The sequence below is a fragment of the Schistocerca gregaria genome, unplaced genomic scaffold (assembly GCF_023897955.1).
Source record: "Schistocerca gregaria isolate iqSchGreg1 unplaced genomic scaffold, iqSchGreg1.2 ptg000355l, whole genome shotgun sequence".
Classification (NCBI taxonomy): Eukaryota; Metazoa; Arthropoda; class Insecta; order Orthoptera; family Acrididae; genus Schistocerca; species Schistocerca gregaria.
In genome coordinates, this window is record NW_026061814.1 from 144,619 (window position 1) to 163,387 (window position 18,769).

Consider the following 18,769-nt stretch of genomic DNA (forward strand, 5'->3'; position numbering starts at 1 on the left):
CTGCAGCACCATAATTCTCAGCCTCTTCATAATCACAGAACTATAGTGATAATGAAGGAAACCTGCTACCACTAATGTAATAGCAGTGCCTTGATTTGTGAAGTATGCAATCCGAAAAATCGACTTGCTCATCAGGTATCACGGGCTCTTAATTCTTCACTGGACCTGGCCACTCCGGGAGTTGTTCATGCCTGTTCGTACCCACCAGCCCCAGAGGTCGGACCATCATCAGGACCAACAGTGGTTCTGCTTCCTGTGAGCGGTGCCAGCCCATCCCTCTGTGAAAAGCCTGTGCTGTCGGCAGTGGGGCTGGCAGCCGGATCCCTGTCTCAATGCCTCTCCTCGCCATCTCACGATTGTTGCTCCCCGAGCTGGTTCCCCTTAATCGCAGGCCCTGAAACCATGGTGGCCTCCCTTCTGTCACCGGCCCTGTCTACTGGGTATACGGAATTGTGCATGTGCCCTCATCTGAGTAGCCCTAGCACCAGTTCCAGTGGACTGGGAACTGCTCACTCCTTTGGCTGTCACCACAGGCACTGTGGATGTCTCGTTGGCTACAGCATCGCAGATGACACCGCCTCGTCCCTCCCCTGGTAACGGAATAGTTGCTACATCTACCACAGCCATATATCGAGCCAATGCGGCAAGCATAGTACACACCAGCATTTGAATGACGCACCAAACAATGACGGACAACCACCAGGGACAGTCTGATCACCCTGCAGTCACCTGGTCCAAAGTGCGCATGCAGCACGACACGGGCGTTACCTGCTGGGAATTGTATTTTTCGATGTGCATACTCAGGCTTTCGAACCCTCAGATGTCAAAGGTATTCCAGTCATGCGATTACTCTCTGTGTATTCATATTCTTGCTGCCACTCCATGACCCAATAAAACTTGAGTACTTAAGGCTGTGTGTTTCCCTGTGTTCTTAGTTAGACAGAGTTGGCTCTTTACGTAAGATAAAACTATGAGTTAACCTGGTCTGACCAATGTGAAGGTGTCTCGAGACTGTTGATTCCTTCTGGGAGGACCAGAAAGAGGAGCCCACAATTTGAGAAACCAGCATAGTCTTCAGGCTACCATCCTTTCAAAACATTTGCAGAGTATATCAGTGAGGATAAATGGTTGACAGTTGTCAACTGACATTAGGTTTTGCCTGGTTTTAAGATTAGGATGATGGCAATACCTGTCCTTTTCAAAGAGGAAACACCTTCCAGCCGAATACAGTCGACGATCCTGAGCAGAAGAGAGTCTGTGAGTGACATTAAGATGTTGGATCATCTGTTTGTGAATTGAATTAGGGCTGGGAGCAGTATCACAAAACAAGTCAAGAGCCTAAAGCAGTTCCCAGTCAAAGGTTCTTTATATAATTCAGGGTTTCCAGGAGTTAAGGATAGAGGGATGTCTTCAACTTACTTTTTATGCATTTTATAAGTAACTGGGTAAGAAGAGGGCGAAAAAAACAGTAGGAAAATGGGTCATGAGGTGTTCAGCAAGAATCAAGGCATCAGTAGAAATATACCCACACAAGAGGAGACATGAAGCAGCTGTTGATCAACAGCAGACTAGACTAAGGAGCGTAGCTCCCATCTGGGGTGAAGAGGCAATAATTCTGAAAGGCAGTGCTTCCAGCATTTCATTTCACTGCATTTAATTAGGTAGCAAGCCTCTGCACAGAGCCGCTTAAAGTTGACGATGTTGGTCTGTGAGGTTGTCACTTGAGATATTGCACGCCCTTTTATGATCCTGAATAACTGTTGCAGTGTCTTTAGTCGACTGTGGTACCAATTGTTGATGGATGGGACTTGCAAAATGGGGGATAACAGTTTTAGAGGTTCAGGTGATCACACACAGGAGTCTTTGACGATTTCGTTGATGTCATCTGACGGAGAGGTGAAGAAGGTAATGGCAAAGGTATACAACTGTCAACTGGCCCTTTGGAGAGCCCAATGCAATCTATCATCAGTAGGGACGAACATAATCAATGACCAATGGTTCGGTTGCAAATGACATGGGGTGTTTCAATTTCAGAGGGTTGGAAAACTTTCAAGGCATTGCTAGTTGTTGCACTATGAGCTGCGTTGCTAGTACACAGATGTCTAGGGAGAGGGTTTTCTAAAGAGAGTCCTGTCAGCAGTAAATCCAAGAGGAAGATGCTGCTTCTCTGGCCAGATGTGGGGAGTCAAGGTGCTTCAGGAATTGCAACAGGTGAGAGTGCCTATTTCATCTATGGGCTAATTTACTTGTTGGCTACCAGAGGTCAACTTTGAGGGAACAAAGGGATTAAGTACTCGAGGTAGTGTCAACGACCCACACCAATATACCAGCGGGATGGGATGAAAGCAACTGTGCTTTTTTCCAAGTGTCAAAATATTAGAGGCAATCAGAGACCTTAAGTTCCTGTATTTTATGTTCCTTAATTAGGGTAGCACACTTTGGGGCCAGGAAAGATGATTATCTTCGCAGTTTACATAGAAAGGTGGTTGCTCACATGATGAATTTTCATGAAGTGACCAAAGTCTCCAAAAATTTAATTGTCAGTGTACCAGGAAGATGTATGCCTGAAGTGTTGACATTTAAGGTTTCACATCAAGTTTGGGTAATACATGTTACTGCTCAGGAAACTGATGTCCCCAAATGGACAGGCTCCTGCTCATCAGCACGAGCAAGGAGCTAACAATTCAGGCATCAATAATGCATTCCCTGTGTAGCCAGCAGCAGGCTACCGCCATGGGTAACTGATGACCTGCACCCCCCCACCCCCCTCCTCCCTCTTCAACACGTACTGGCTACCACATTGGGTATTGGACAACATTCCTTGCACAGCATGGCCCACACTTCTTTAAAATTCTTGAAAGGCAGTAGTCAAACCCAGATGTGGGAACCTAATGAGTTAACCAAATAGGTGGTGTAAAATAAATATACAAAGTGGCAAAAGGTATAAATGAAGCCCTATGAGCAAGCTAGGTTGCCAGTAGGGAATCTGTCCTAAAGAGCAGTCACAGGAAAGAAAGATGTACTGCAATGGCTTGGGACCCCACACTTGGCACACACATACACACAAAAGGGATGTGAGCCTCCTGGAGCAACACTAGTTGTGATGACCTTGCATGTGAGGTGAGGCAATCAGTGAAAATAAAGTTAGTAAGTAATTGCACAAAAATAAGATTTGCAAAATAAGACAAAAGGGCCTGAAAGCTTAGAAATGCCCCTAAGGAAAGAAAGAAAAAGTAGTATGTGGTAACAAAACATATGACATGCATGAATGCATTATTAGCCACAAGAGACAATAATAAAAATGTGCTTTAAAAATATGAGAGGGAGCTCTCTTGATGGCTGCCATTCACTTATGGAGTTTCTAAAGTTTGTAGTTATACTGTGATTTTATGGTGTTATTTCAATGTGCTAACAATCTGTTAAGGCGATATGAACTGCACCAAGATTAAAGTGATATTAAAAACAGTGTAAAACAATACAACATGGCACAAAACAAAATGAGGATTGAAGCTCGACTATCACATCAGTCTTAAGATAAACAAAAGGAGATGTGTGTGCTAAAAATCCAACAAGGACCTTTGCAGATGAGAAATATGTTACAGATTAACTTATCTGACACCAGTTTGCTTGGTTCGTATTTAATAATTTTGTATACCTTGGTGCCTGATGAGTAAACGCATGGAAAACAAACAATGTGACTGGTTGCAGTAGTGTGTGAATATTATAACATGGCAGTTAGCCATGGCTACAAACAAACAAAAATTAGACCGCTCAAGGGGAGAAGAGCAGTGCAGGGAAACAAATTCCACCCCCCCCCCCCCCCCCCCTCAAAGGGCTGGCAGCCTACATTCATGCTCTATGCTTCCACAAAAGCAGAACTGACACATGGTCATAATGATTGCTGATTCATACTGGTGCTGCGATAATTGTGCTTGAAACTTGTAGTGGACCAGGATTATTCTCCCCACTCATTTAAAAATAAGAAAATGAGCACTGCACAACACAAAGCAAAATGGAATACACAAACCACTTGGTAACAGCTACAGTGTAATGGTTTGCTAAAGTTGGCAGTTGTAAATTCAGGCTGAACCTCTACCAGTGTTCTTATGACAGTCATGCATAACTAATACCACAAATAGGGCAAATGATGATGCTCTTGTTGTGTGGTCATTGGTACCGCATCTGGAGTATACAATGAAAGAAATATGATAAGAATGTTCATGTCTATTATATTTCAAACAGGCGGTAAATGATCACTATCTTTTTATATTTATACCTCAATTTCCCATCCAGGGATGCTTTACACTGCATAATTATAGCATCTACAATTTCTATGCTCTGTTTTTTTTTCTTCTTTCAAATTTACCACACAAATGTGTTGCATTTCACATGACTATTTTCTGTCATTGGCAAAGCTCTCTTGTGGAAACTGTAATACAATTTAAATTGGTAAATTACACACACATGGGATTTACCTTGTTCTGTCATACTCCAACAGACGGTTTCTCTGTTGTATAGCATTTTCCAATCCCTGGGGCTTCTGTTCCAGGAGCTTCTTGTACAAATAATCAGACTGCTTCGAACCTGCATTTAGCACTTGCTGCTGCTCTTGTGTGCAAACCTATACAAAATTTTGAATTCAAAATGCATGAGACAATAACCAAAAGATATAACACTACACAATAATATTCTTGCTGAAACTAAAAATATTCCAAGACAGAATGATTTTTCAATACTTAACTTCAAACAGGGAACATCTAAGTACTGCTTCTATTCACATATAAAAGTACAAGAAACTGCCCTAGCTTTCAATATTATTAGTTTCTACCTTGGCGAGGAAAGAGGGAGTTGTTGGGGAAGGTTAGAAAAGAGGGGGATGTCACTCAGATGCCAGTGTGAGGGGGACCCACATGTTGGATGGCGAAAATAAGACAAAGATGAAGGGGGTGTCAGAGAGAGTAAGTGGTCAAAAATACAACAATAGTAAGCACTGTGCCAATTTCAGTCCAGAGAAGGCAGAAAAGCAGAGTGAGGAGTAAAGATGGATTAAGCAAAAGAAAAATGAAGTGAACAATCCAATTAAGAACTATGAGGAAAAGAGAAAGAGAGACGGGGGAGGGGGATGAGAATTTAAAAAGCAATAAAATATATAAAACATAATAAAAAATAACAATATTGAACACAGAGATGGAGGATTGTATGTTAACAGACATTAAATCCAGAAGGTGTTGAAATGCGAGAATATGTTAGAGGGTGGGATACCATCTCCATAGATTGGAGAAAGAAGTCTCAGGTAGGTGGACTGATATAGCTTGTGTGGCATAGCAGGTACTCAGGACCCTTGAATGATACGTGGCAACTGGGTTCTGGGTGTCCTCGTGACAGTCAGTACTTCTATATCCATTCAAGCACTTAGTTTAGCATTGGTTGTTATTTATACAGGTGTAAATTAATTCCTTTTACAGACTTTGAGGACTTGTAGCGGGGACCAAGCCGGTCAAGTTTAGCATTGGAACGCATGTCCAGAAACATACCATTTACCACTACATGCAAAATACCACAACACACATTGCTCTCTGACTAATGTTGCTTGTCGTCTAGATCCATTTACAAATAGGGTTTGAGTGAAGACCACCGACATCAGTACGGATACAGTACTTCCTTACCGTGTTCCAGTACACACGATCACCAATCCCTGGTCCTCCAGCATCTGCTACAGCCATAACCCATGCCAGTAGGTCTTCCTCAGATGTCACAGGGGCCTTGTAAATCAAGGATTTCATTTGCCCCCCCAGGTATTAGTCTACTGGATTATAGTCAGAAGAATATGCAGGCCAAGCAATCTGGCCACCACGATCTATCCAATGTTGCCCAAATCACCAATCCAGACAATCTCTGTCCACTTGTGAAAAATGAGGTGGTGTGTCATCATGCAGGAACCACATTTTGAAGCACATGCAATGGAACATCCTCCAAGAGCCCCTGCAGCACGATGTCAAGGAGTCAAGGAATCGCAAATACACGGCACCCACAATATGTGGGGGAAGAAGGTATGGCCCAGTCACATGCCAATCCAGGAACCCTGCCAAATGTTTTGACCAAATCGTTCCTGAAACCCACAGGGATGTGAAGCACACGAGTTTTCATTAGCCTAAAATGACTGTTGTGGGAATTGAAAACACTTTCCTAAATGAACTTGGTTTCATCCATGAAAAGGATCCACCATGTCAAGTCGGGCTCATCCACACAATGGTGCAAGAACCACCTGCAGAAGTACACTCTTGACGCAAAATCCTGTGGCTACATTGTATGTACCTTCTAGGGGTAGTACAACGGTAGCTTCGGTTTGTGTACATGACAGATGGTTTGGTGATCCATATGCAGAGTACATGCCATGTCTCTGATACTCATCACTGTGTCCCCTTCCACTGCATGGAACATAGTCAGCCCTGCTGGTAGCGAATGTACATGTCTCTGAGACCCACTGGTACACTGTAGCAAAGATAGGGTGTAAACGTTTCTGGTGGTGTACAAAACACTCCACTTACAACTGATGAGCAGCCCCCCCCCCCCCCCCCCCCCCCAAAAAATCGCACAGAGCTTCGCTGTATAGAGTAACATCATGTCAGCCTGTTCTGCAAATGTGTAGATCACAATGATTAACAGCAACACACTAAAAATAAAATGCACATGCAGCCTGCATTCTGTACTGTGGTGAACGATTACTACACTCCTGGAAATTGAAATAAGAACACCGTGAATTCATTGTCCCAGGAAGGGGAAACTTTATTGACACATTCCTGGGGTCAGATACATCACATGATCACACTGACAGAACCACAGGCACATAGACACAGGCAACAGAGCATGCACAATGTCGGCACTAGTACAGTGTATATCCACCTTTCGCAGCAATGCAGGCTGCTATTCTCCCATGGAGACGATCGTAGAGATGCTGGATGTAGTCCTGTGGAATGGCTTGCCATGCCATTTCCACCTGGTGCCTCAGTTGGACCAGCATTCGTGCTGGACGTGCAGACCGCATGGGACGACGCTTCAACCAGTCCCAAACATGCTCAATGGGGGACAGATCCGGAGATCTTGCTTGCCAGGGTAGTTGACTTTCACCTTCTAGAGCATGTTGGGTGGCACGGGATACATGCGGACGTGCATTGTCCTGTTGGAATAGCAAGTTCCCTTGCCGGTCTAGGAATGGTAGAACGATGGGTTCGATGACGGTTTGGATGTACCGTGCACTATTCAGTGTCCCCTCGACGATCACCAGAGGTGTATGGCCAGTGTAGGAGATCGCTCCCCACACCATGATGCCGGGTGTTGGCCCTGTGTGCCTCGGTCGTATGCAGTCCTGATTGTGGCGCTCACCTGCACGGCACCAAACACGCATACGACCATCATTGGCACCAAGGCAGAAGCGACTCTCATCGCTGAAGACAACACGTCTCCATTCGTCCCTCCATTCACGCCTGTCGCTACACCACTGGAGGCGGGCTGCACGATGTTGGGGCGTGAGCGGAAGAAGGCCTAACGGTGTGTGGGACCGTAGCCCAGCTTCATGGAGACTGTTGCGAATGGTCCTCGCTGATACCCCAGGAGCAACAGTGTCCCTAATTTGCTGGGAAGTGGTGGTGCGGTCCCCTACGGCACTGCGTAGGATCCTACGGTCTTGGTGTGCATCCGTGCGTCGCTGCGGTCCGGTCCCAGGTCGACGGGCACGTGCACCTTCCGACGACCACTGGCGACAACATCGATGTACTGTGGAGACCTCACGCCCCACGTGTTGAGCAATTCGGCGGTACGTCCACCCGGCCTCCCGCATGCCCACTATACGCCCTCGCACAAAGTCCGTCAACTGCAGATACGGTTCACGTCCACGCTGTCGTGGCATGCTACCAGTGTTAAAGACTGCGATGAAGCTCCGTATGCCATGGCAAACTGGCTGACACTGATGGCGGCGGTACACAAATGCTGCGCAGCTAGCGCCATTCGACGGCCAACACCGCGGTTCCTGGTGTGTCCGCTGTGCCGTGCGTGTGATCATTGCTTGTACAGCCCTCTCGCAGTGTCCGGAGCAAGTATGGTGGGTCTGACACACCGGTGTCAATGTGTTCTTTTTTCCATTTCCAGGAGTGTATTACAAGTAGTACAGTATGAACAAATACCACAAGCACAACAGAAGGTACAACCCTCTCTGGGCATATCACAAACTTAACTAAATGGCATGTAAATAAACCTGTAGTAGGCACAGAATGTAGGTGATCAGTGAATGAAGTTTCGAATATTTATCATACAACATACGGAAATAACTGCATGCTATTATTTGCAAAAAGACTCTTTTATGATATGACGATTATTATGACCATATAGTTAGCCTTGTGGAAGGATGTGCAAGAGTGCATTGTGCACTGTCTTTCAGATATAAAACACAATAACTCAAGAACAAAATGAGATCATTCTGTTCTCAATTTTAAATAAAATTTCGATATTTTATCTACAATTCATCACTGCAGTGTATGTGTTAAAGTAAACCATACGGAGTGTTTGCACAATGCGCTTCTACCTCTGCAAACTCTTTAAAATTTGAAGCAGTGTTTCACTTAATTTGATGCAGCACCAAATATATGATGTATAATGAAAAGAAATTGAGTTCTTCAGGTGAAGACATCAGACTGTAAGGATGCATCCTATATAAGCGACAGAAGTGACCGACAGCACACAACATCTTCACACGACAAAACATAGCCACAGGTATAGCTATGGAAGTGTCATAGGTGAGCAACGTCCATGATGCTATCTATCCTCTGCTACAAATGGCTGTGTTTGAATTCAAACATGTTTGAATCTTTGAATCTTGTCGCTGCATCACATATGATAGTGAAAGTAACAGCTATGGGTCTTTTCGGCAGACCACTGGAGTGGACATGTTGGCTGTTACATAATACTTATCACTCAATTTTAAGAGAACTATTTGATGAAAAAATTGGATTCCTCCACATTTTACAGCTTGGTACCTTGGGTTGCATCGTGTTGATTTTGTGTATAGTTCATTTTAGGCCGTATATTATTGAGCACGAAATATAGCCAACATATTGAAATTGTATTTAAAGTTGAGAGCAAAATGATATCTCTTTTCATTCTCGAGAGATCGGTTGTCATAACAGCAGACAAGTCACTTGTGGTGCTCCTGCATCCTTCCTGCACATGAGAATCAAGTGATCACAAAAAAACGTTTTATTTCATAAGCAGTTCAAGACATCGAAAGGAGGGTTTTTGGAAGGGAGAGTACGCTAACAAGGGCATATTTTTTCATATGTGTAATACTCAATATGTTCTTGTCAAATGTTTAAGCTGAATGAAAACAAGATGCTCTACAGATTACACAATGTCTGAATTTTCATAGCCAAACAAAGAGTTGGAAATGGGCAAATGGAATATCAAAGTGACCAGCATATTTAAGAGCTTGAAAGTAATCAGCTTACTTAAGGAAAACTTAATTACTGATTTGAGGAAAAACTGAAATATTTCACAAACTACTGCTGCTAGCTATGAGAATGAAGTGTCAAAAGTTCATCTGTTCAACCCTTAGTTATCTTACACATAAAAGATACATTGATGTGACAGTTAACTGTTAAAAAAGGCTTTCTTCAAATCAAGTACTAAATTTTGGCAAGAACTGAAGGCACTAAGAAAACAAATGAATAAGGTGTCAATAAGACCATGCTTAAAAAAAAAAAATCTTCACTTTCTTCTTAAACATTTTGTATGCGTTACATATGCAGACTATATTATTTAGATTAATTGAAATGTTTGGTTAACACTGATTGCTGATGAATTACATTCCCAACAATCAAATATCAGTGAAATTTCATTGTTGTTCATTTGTTTTATTATAAGGATTTTTTTCTGTAACTAAAAGAAAATGGGCGTTTTCCTTCACCTACATTGGGAAATTATCTGCTAGCATGTCTTTGGTTCCTTTCTTCGTTAGACACTGATTCTTGCTTTGCAGAACTATGCATTTTTTATGTTTTAAACACCACACACCACTGATGATGCTTTACTTAAATAAAGTGAAATGTGTGTGGTGAGAAAAACCATGCACTTTCTTGTAGTTGTAACGATGGAAGAAAAATACCCCCAGGAATTGTGAAGCAGCTATGGACAATTACGTCCACACATAGGAAGAATCTAATGCTTTATTATCAATTTAAAGTGTGTGAAATATTGGGATAGGTGTGTCCGCACTTGAAGATCAAGTACTTTGGAAAAACCTTGAAAATGTACTTCGAGGTGCAGTGTAAACATTATAGGCAAAACTTAACATACAGAATTGGTGACAGGACTGTGGCCAAGGCCGAACCCAATACCGAACAATGATCCTGATTAGTAGCCGAAGACACTACCATTACACCACATAGCCCTTGTACAAAACTTCACACATTATTTGTAGCTGAAGACACTACCATTACACCACAGAGACCTCTTACAGAAGTGCACTCATTCTTCCTTATTTACAACAGTCGGTCATTCTTCCACCTTACAAAACTGCACTCATGATTAGTAGCCGAAGATGCTAGCTACATCATGGAGACCTCTTACGGAACAGCACTCCTTCTTCCTTCTTTAAGATATGTGGTCATTCTTCCACGCTCTCTGGCTGTTGAAACTTCTTGGTCATCTAAGACATAATTGTCTTTAATTTATTGATGAGATAGTCAAACGTCTCTCTATTCATCCACACATATTCGAAGAATTTGTATGGTGATCTTAATAATTGATGATATAAATTACGAAATTCCCCATGAAGATTCCTCCCTTCATACATTTCATGCATGGTGCTCCTTTGTCACCTTATTTTCCTAAGTAAAGCTATGTTTGTTGCCTTACTCTCGAACTACAGTATTCTACAGTTTAGAGTCACTGTTTTATAGAAAAAACCAGTCAACTCTAATAGCCGTCTTGTAGCGGAAGATCATTTCTTGCACACAGGACGCGAGAGTATATCGGCCGAAGCTGCTGCTTCTTGCTGGAGTGTCGCATGTCTAGAGGTCACTCACTGTTGGTCATTTCGGATGCTTACCTATGATGTGGCCTGCCGATGTGCAAAAATTAAATTTTTTCACCTAATAGTTTTCAAAATATTGGATGATAAGTATTTCATATTGACCAGAACACCATCTCCCAGCACAGGCACCAGCGTTTGGCAAGCAATACAGCCGTAACAAAAGCTGCCTCAGCACAGAATGCAAAGCACACATCTGTAGCAGTGAAAGGGTTAACCATATTTATCCCCATTACAAGTCCTCAATATCTGTCAGGGAATTTAGTTACATCCGGTAACAAAACAATGTGCAGTGAACTTGTGTCGGTTGGTGAATAACAGTTTGGTCTTCATTTGATAAAATGTAATTCACCAAAGATGATGATAGATTAAATGGTAGTGGGTGAGTGCAGGGGCAGGTTTTATTTTGGAAACGACTGGAGGGGTAGGAACCTTGGGGTATAGGGAAACTCATCTGGAAAAATCATAAGGTTTGACAAGAATGTCGATAGATTAGGATGGTGAAGGAAGGTGGGAATGGGTGGTGTGGGGAGGATGTCAGAGAGAGATGATCTCATTTCAGGAACTGACTTAAGGAGGACACAGCACTGGCAAATTAATGAGTTGAGGCCATTCAACACAAGGGTGCACTGGGTCATAACTTTATAGTTTTCTTGAGTGAATCTTTCTTCTGATGCAACATTCTTGTTGATAGTGTTTAAAGGTTGTATCTATCAGAAACCAAGTAAACACAGTTAACAAAATTATGCAAAATGTATTCCTACGGTAAGATTTTGTTAAGCTCAATTAAATAGCAAAGTCTTTCAGTTCTGCTGCCAATGATATTTCTAGACATTTAATAATCACATACATACACTAATCTAAAAACTAGTCTTGTAATAACAAAGTTTACACTTGAACAAGGTGTATTTGTGACAACTGGTATTGTCAGAAATGTGGAATCAACTGCAAACAATTTGATGAAAGTGTGGAGTACAATAAAACATTTTCTATGTACAGGACAGGGTACACAAGACAGCTACTGTTTGTGTTATTTAAATAATTTTACTCACAATTGAAATTTCAGATACACGAATCTATGACAACACTCTGTACCTATAGTTAACTGAGAGCAAAGACCTGACAAGAGATACCAGAAGGTTATCATTGCTCTGCCATCACTGACTGCAAGATAGCATAGTTGAGTGAAAATGCACATACAATTACAGGCACCTACCTCAACATTTCTAGGTTAGAAAGATACGAAACAGAACCTACTCAACATAGAGAAACTACTGAGGAAGAGGCTGCCTGCATTAATAAGCAGCACCCACAGACAGTGTAACAGTCCTTATTTATGTTTTCCAGAAAAATCATGTCCCAAGTTATTCATATTCAAATTTTCAGGTTCCAGAATGTTCCAATACTATAATATACTTCTTTCAAAAATTCACTACCAGATTTTTGTAGCCCACATTTTTCTGATTCCAAAAATGTCTACTTTCACTAGAATAACGTGTTAGTTTGTTAATTATTCAACTAGAAAAACCTAACTTTCTCAAAACTTTATGATCGGCTTTGGAAATCCTAACACACATAGAAACCAGACTCATAAAATAGTACCTGTAACTCTGCCTTTTTTAGTTATACAGCTCATAGTTAAACTTGCTCTTTTGCCTATTGCATCTTTATATATTTTTTTTAATTTTCCTGATTTTTATGTTAGTATTCGACATGTAAATTTTATAATTTTTGATATTACAGTTGTCTACAAATACGGCTGCCACATGTCTCCACACTCAGTCGTTAGTTTGAATTCAACATCAACAGTATGCAACTACTGTATTATCAGTTAGTCAGTGGTTAGGTATCAAAACATCAATAACATGTAATGAGTTGTTGTCATTAGAGGACTGTGTGATATCTTGTTAATGAATGTAGTTTGCAAGCCTTGACTCTTGCTTGTGAAAAAGCTAATTATCAGACAAGGATCACTGATTATAAATAAAAATCAAGAGTTCAAACATGAAGTACTTTAGTATGGTGTACATTTTTTACATATATTCATTATATCCTCTAACAGCAGGAAGACAACCATCACTGAACAACTATGAAGTTACCGAGTGGTGAATACCAGCTGAGCAAACAGACAACCCTAAAAGATTAACACATCATCTCTCAAATGTCTTGTAATAACAAAATCATACAACCAAATTTTATACAGTGAGAGGTTAACTGTTTACAATCAAATCTGATTTCTCTCTTCAATGAGATGTCATAACATATTAATTCTAATACGAATGGATTTGAATTGTTCCTTCTGTCATCAATATCTCAAAACTTTGCAAATCTTAGTTCCCATTACCCAGCTGAGATTTAGGAATTCTAATCATGGAAAAAGAAATTGTGTCAAATTAACACCTTATAAAACTTCCTGGCGGATTAAAACTGTGTGCCCGACCAAGACTCGAACTCGGGACCTTTGCCTTTCGCGGGCAAGTGCTCTACCAACTGAGCTGCAGAGTGAAAATCTAATTCTGGAAACATCCCCCAGGCTGTGGCTAAGCCATGTCTCCGCTATATCCTTTCTTTCAGGAGTGCTAGTTCTGCAAGGTTCGCAGAAGAGCTTCTGTAAAGTTTGGAAGGTAGGAGACGAGATACTGGCAGAAGAAAAGCTTTGAGTACCGGGCGTGAGTCGTGCTTCGGTAGCTCAGTTGGTAGAGCACTTGCCCGTGAAAGGCAAAGGTCCCGAGTTCGAGTCTCGGTCGGGCACACAGTTTTAATCTGCCAGGAAGTTTCATATCAGCGCACACTCCGCCGCAGAGTGAAAATCTCATTCTGGAAACATCCCACAGGCTGTGGCTAAGCCATGTCTCCGCTACATCCTTTCTTTCAGGAGTGCTAGTTCTGCAAGGTTCGCAGAAGTGCTTCTGTAAAGTTTGGACGGTAGGAGACGAGATACTGGCAGAAGTAAAGCTGTGAGTACTGGGCGTGAGTCGTGCTTCGGTAGCTCAGTTGGTAGAGCACTTGCCCGCGAAAGGCAAAGGTCCTGAGTTCGAGTCTCGGTTGGTCACACAGTTTTAATCTGGCAGGAAGTTTCATATCAGCGCACACTCCGCTGCAGAGTGAAAATCTCATTCTGGTAACACCTTATAGTTAGTCAATCACCGTCTCCACAAATGGAATGTGATTTTTTTTTCAAGAGCAGTCAACTGGCAACTAAAGAACTTTCCACAGAAGAATGTCTGCCTTTGAATGGAAGGAAGAAAGATTTACGTTTACAGTGTCATAACTTGCAAGGTCAGTGGAAACAGAGAACAAGTTGAAATAGGATAGGGTGGATTGGGAAATAAATTGTTTCTGGTTTTCAAAGAAACCGTCTAACATGCCTGAAGCAATTTAGCAAAACCGCACAAAACTTCAATCTGAGCAGCTGACAGAAGACTGAACCCTGGAGGTTTTCCCAAATGTGAGTCTAGTGACTTAACAACTTTGTCATCCCATTCAGCATATTTGCAAGATGGTGAAGTTGATCAAAACCATCCAGTCAAGGAATGCCTTGCTTGAAACCTAATCTGCATAATAAGTAATTTTATTTGATGTAATCTTATGTAACAAAAATATTAGTTGTCGCTATAATGATGAACAACAATAGCACTAATAAAAATAGCATTGTTAATTTGAACCATGCCAATAATTTCTCACCAAATTTTTACAAACAAAGCAAGGTCCAGAGCCTTCTTGTTCACAAACTATTCTGCCACAATGCAGACAGTTGTTAATAAGCCCATGTTTGCTAGCTTGGCAGTCACAGCGATGTCGACCTTAAAGACAAAAAATAGCAAGAGTTATAAAAATACAAAAAAGTTTAAGCATTTACAGTTAACTACATTGAATATTTCACATAATCTATACTGGGAAGTAACAAAAATTATAATTAAGCCATAGTAATGCCAGTAAATAGTTGGAAAAAAGGACCATATCCACAAAAACAAAACTGGTTGACAATACTTATAAACAATGCAAAGAAATTAGGGTTGACGGCTTCAAAAATTCAAAGTGGAACTGTGTTTGATGTTAGCATCATCTGTATAGCAACTTTATTTTCAAAGAGAATAATCCTAAAAATGCTTCACTTATATTGATATAAATCCATAGTTTAAATAACGACAATATTACGAATGATTGCTGCTCACCATAGAGAGGAGATGTTGAGTTCCCACTGCTTCGTAGTTTAAATAAATATTTAAACAGACAACTGAGGAAGTTAGTACTTAAATAAACTGAAGGTGAAAAAAAGACTCCATTGTAATCATGTTGCATAATTTTAAAGCAAATTCTGGAGCTTCCAACAGCTGTCATCACCATGACCTTCAAAAGTGCAACTACTGACTACCAGGGTTTGCACAGTGTTCTCATTATATAGATGAGGTATTATGATCTGGAACCTCCTGGAGCAAGACTTGAGTGACACATGAAACATACACAGTACAGGAAGTTGGACAGCTTGTAGCAAATCTGGTCCACCACAGGTCTGCATTAAATCAGGTGGCACAAGGGACTGGCACCACATTTTGAATTACCATCTGTGTTTGTCTTTGCTCATAGACCAAATCCTACCACCATACCCTACTATGTCCCCCTGATCTTGCTCATCTCTTTCATGTGGACATTCAAATATGAAGACATGTTCACTAAATCTTAATCTTTTCAAGCTGTATTTTTTGAGCCTATTCTCTAGGAATACAATGAGTATTATGAGGATGAATGGAACAGCAATAGGTACTGAACTACTGGCAGCTGCCATAAACTTCTTCCTGGAGAGTTCTGAAAAATAATCTTTCAAATTTTCAACTGTCTTATTTCATCCAGTACATCTATAACACATTTTTATATGGCCTCACGGAGAGGGTGCATAGCAATAATTTGTGGATCATATGAATGATGCTCTTCCCAACATTATACTAGGTGTCCCACTCAAACCTCCCTGATTTCAAGAAACCAGGAGAGAAAAACCGTAGTAGATACAACAGTAAAAAATGGCATCACATTGTAGAGCATCTCAAAGAATTTGTATTCCCACGTCATAAATGCCAAGTATCGTCATCAGAGTGCAGCATGGTTGCATGAAAGGAAAATGGCGACTCCACAGCAGTGCACACAAGCAGTAATGTGGTTTGCAGAAACAAAATCACCGATTACTGAGCAAAGGAATTATTGTCTTATGTATGAGTGTGATCCACCTCATGTGAAAACAGTTAAGGAATGATATAGGAAGTTTCTGGCACAGGAAATGTTCTGAAACATTCTGGCAGTGCATGTTACAGAGTTTTAGAAGAGACAGTGGAGGATATCAGACAAACGTTTCTCAGAAGCCTACAGAAGTCAATTCATTACGCATCTAGGCAACCTGATGTACCTCGATCAACATTGCATCGTGTAGTTCACCAGTGTCTTCGTATGTGTGCTTACAAAGTGCAAATTCTGCAACATCTGATTCCACACAACAAATCACGCAGACAACAATTTGCTGCAGATATGCCTCAGCGTATTGATATGGATGCCAGCTTCCTGGAAATATGTTTATTCTCAAATGAGGCAACCTCTCATCTATCAGGAAGGGTTAATAGGCATAATGTTTGAATTTGGGGTTCACAAAATCTGCAAATTGTCATTGAATATGTTCATGATAGCTCTAAACTAAACTTCTGGTGTGGTCTAATGCATGACAGGATTGTTGGACAGTGAATGGGTCAGTGTATCTGGACACGTTGGAACATGTTTGTGTACCCTCAAATACAGGACTTGCAACCCAATATCATTTTCAACAAGATGGAGCTCCATCGCATTGGTCAATGGCTGCTCGCAAGTTCTTGAATAGAAAGTTTCCCAATTGTTGGATCAGACACGGAGGACCGATTGCCTGGCCACCACATTTACCCGACATTATGTCGCTTGATTTCTTCATGTGGGGATTTGTGAAGGACCACATGTATGTGACCAAAGTAGATGATATTGCTACGTTGCAACATCGTACTGTTAATGCGATTGCAACAATACCAGAGGAAATGTTACAAAGAACTTGGGAAGAATTTAAATATAGACTCAATATTCTTTTTGCTACAAATGGTTCACATGTAGAGGTCTACTGATGATAAATAAATAAATTCTTTCAGATGCTCTACAATGTGGTGCATTTTTCATTGTCGTATGTACTGTGGGTTATTTTCCCTCAACTACCCTTTTTGGATATGTAGAACAGAAGGGCAATGGCCAGCTTGGTCATTCAGTGTACAGAGAACCAAACACCACCACCTCATACCTGAATTCAAATAAGTTTTCATTTTCCCTTGCACAAAAAGTTGCTAGTCAATGTGTTGGTATATACAGCTAAGATGATTTCTGATTAGGACCATCTACATTTTAACATTGGCGATTTGTACTGAATGAAAATGATTACCGTATTTACTCGAATCGAAGCGGTGCTTTTTTTCTGGTTTTTGTAATCCAAAAAACTGCTTACAGCTTAGAATCGAGTGCAAAGTAAGTGGAAGTTCTGAAAAATATTAGCAGGTGCCGCCACAACTAACTTCTGCTGTGGAATATATGTAGCGCTACACAGGCATGCTTTGCACGAACAAAGATAAATACTGGCACTAAAACCTCCGTTTCAGTAAAATAAATTTAAAAAAGTAGAAGACGAGCTTTTTTCTCTGCCCCGAGTTTAGTCCTCTGCATTTTTATACACTATCCAAAGAAGTAAACAGAAATTCTGTATTGTTCATCTCTTGAATGTAGCAGCCTTTCAAGAATTCGTAGCAACAAAATAAATTTCTTTACACAAAAATACCAACAATGCACAAGGCTTTAGGATTGTCACACAAGTTGATACACTGGGGCTCATGAAGATTTCAGGTAGCGGCACCTATTGCTTCGTGGAATTTTGTGAAATGCTTGCTCATGATAGTGAACCATAATTATGCGCTTTCATCATAGTGCCAAATTCATGAGGGGAGTTATTTCTTTTGCAAAACAAAGTTCTAATCGTGCTGCAGATCTGTGATAACAGGATTGACAAGAGCAACGTCAGGCGATGGCGACTGCAGAGAAACAAACTATTTGAATGTTCAAGTAGCAGGAAATCATTTAGTGGGCCAAAGTGTGGCCAATATCATGTGCTAGAAGTGATTTTAAATGAATTTGATAAGGAACAGCGTCAGAAATTCCTGCCTGTGAACGCCAAAATTTTAAAAATTAAGGCACATGAAATTGCTAGTGATCAAAAAATCGAAAATTTTAAGGGTAGTCACAGCTGGCTTGATCTGTTTAAGAAGTACTGGAGTTTTCACATTGGAAACAAACTTTAGTTGCAAGGAAGCTCCCGAAAAATTATGAAGAAAAACTTGTGGAATTTCGGCACTTCATAATTAGGCAGCGCACAGAAAAGCAATACCTTCTTGGTCAGATAGGAAATGCTGACCAAACTCCCGTATATTTTGACAAGCCGTCAAAGGAAAAATAGACATATGTGTTCTTACATCAGGGGGTGAAAAACAGTGGATGTCCGTCATGTTTGCTTGCACAGCAGATGGACATAAATTAACTTCATTCATAGTTTTCAAGTGAAAGACTTTACTGAAATTGGGAGTGTTTCCAAAAACTGTAATTGTATGAGCAAACGAAACTGGGTGGTTTTCCGAGGACATGGTG

At 41.0% G+C, this 18,769-nt stretch overlaps 1 protein-coding gene and 1 non-coding gene across 3 annotated transcripts in view; one reads left to right on the forward strand and one right to left on the reverse strand.

The window, feature by feature from the left end:
* LOC126307661 (activating signal cointegrator 1) overlaps positions 1-18,769 on the reverse strand; it is a 118,462-nt gene that overhangs the window by 49,211 nt on the left and 50,482 nt on the right. For both annotated transcript variants that reach the window (XM_049992076.1, XM_049992077.1), the window contains 2 exons: positions 14,765-14,883; positions 4,476-4,621 (listed from right to left, as the gene is read on the reverse strand). In XM_049992076.1, the coding sequence (XP_049848033.1) occupies positions 4,476-4,621; positions 14,765-14,883 (265 nt within the window). The remainder of the gene's footprint in view (positions 1-4,475; positions 4,622-14,764; positions 14,884-18,769) is intronic.
* Positions 13,758-13,832, forward strand: Trnas-uga (transfer RNA serine (anticodon UGA)). The gene has a single exon. It is a non-coding gene; the product is annotated as a tRNA-Ser (tRNA).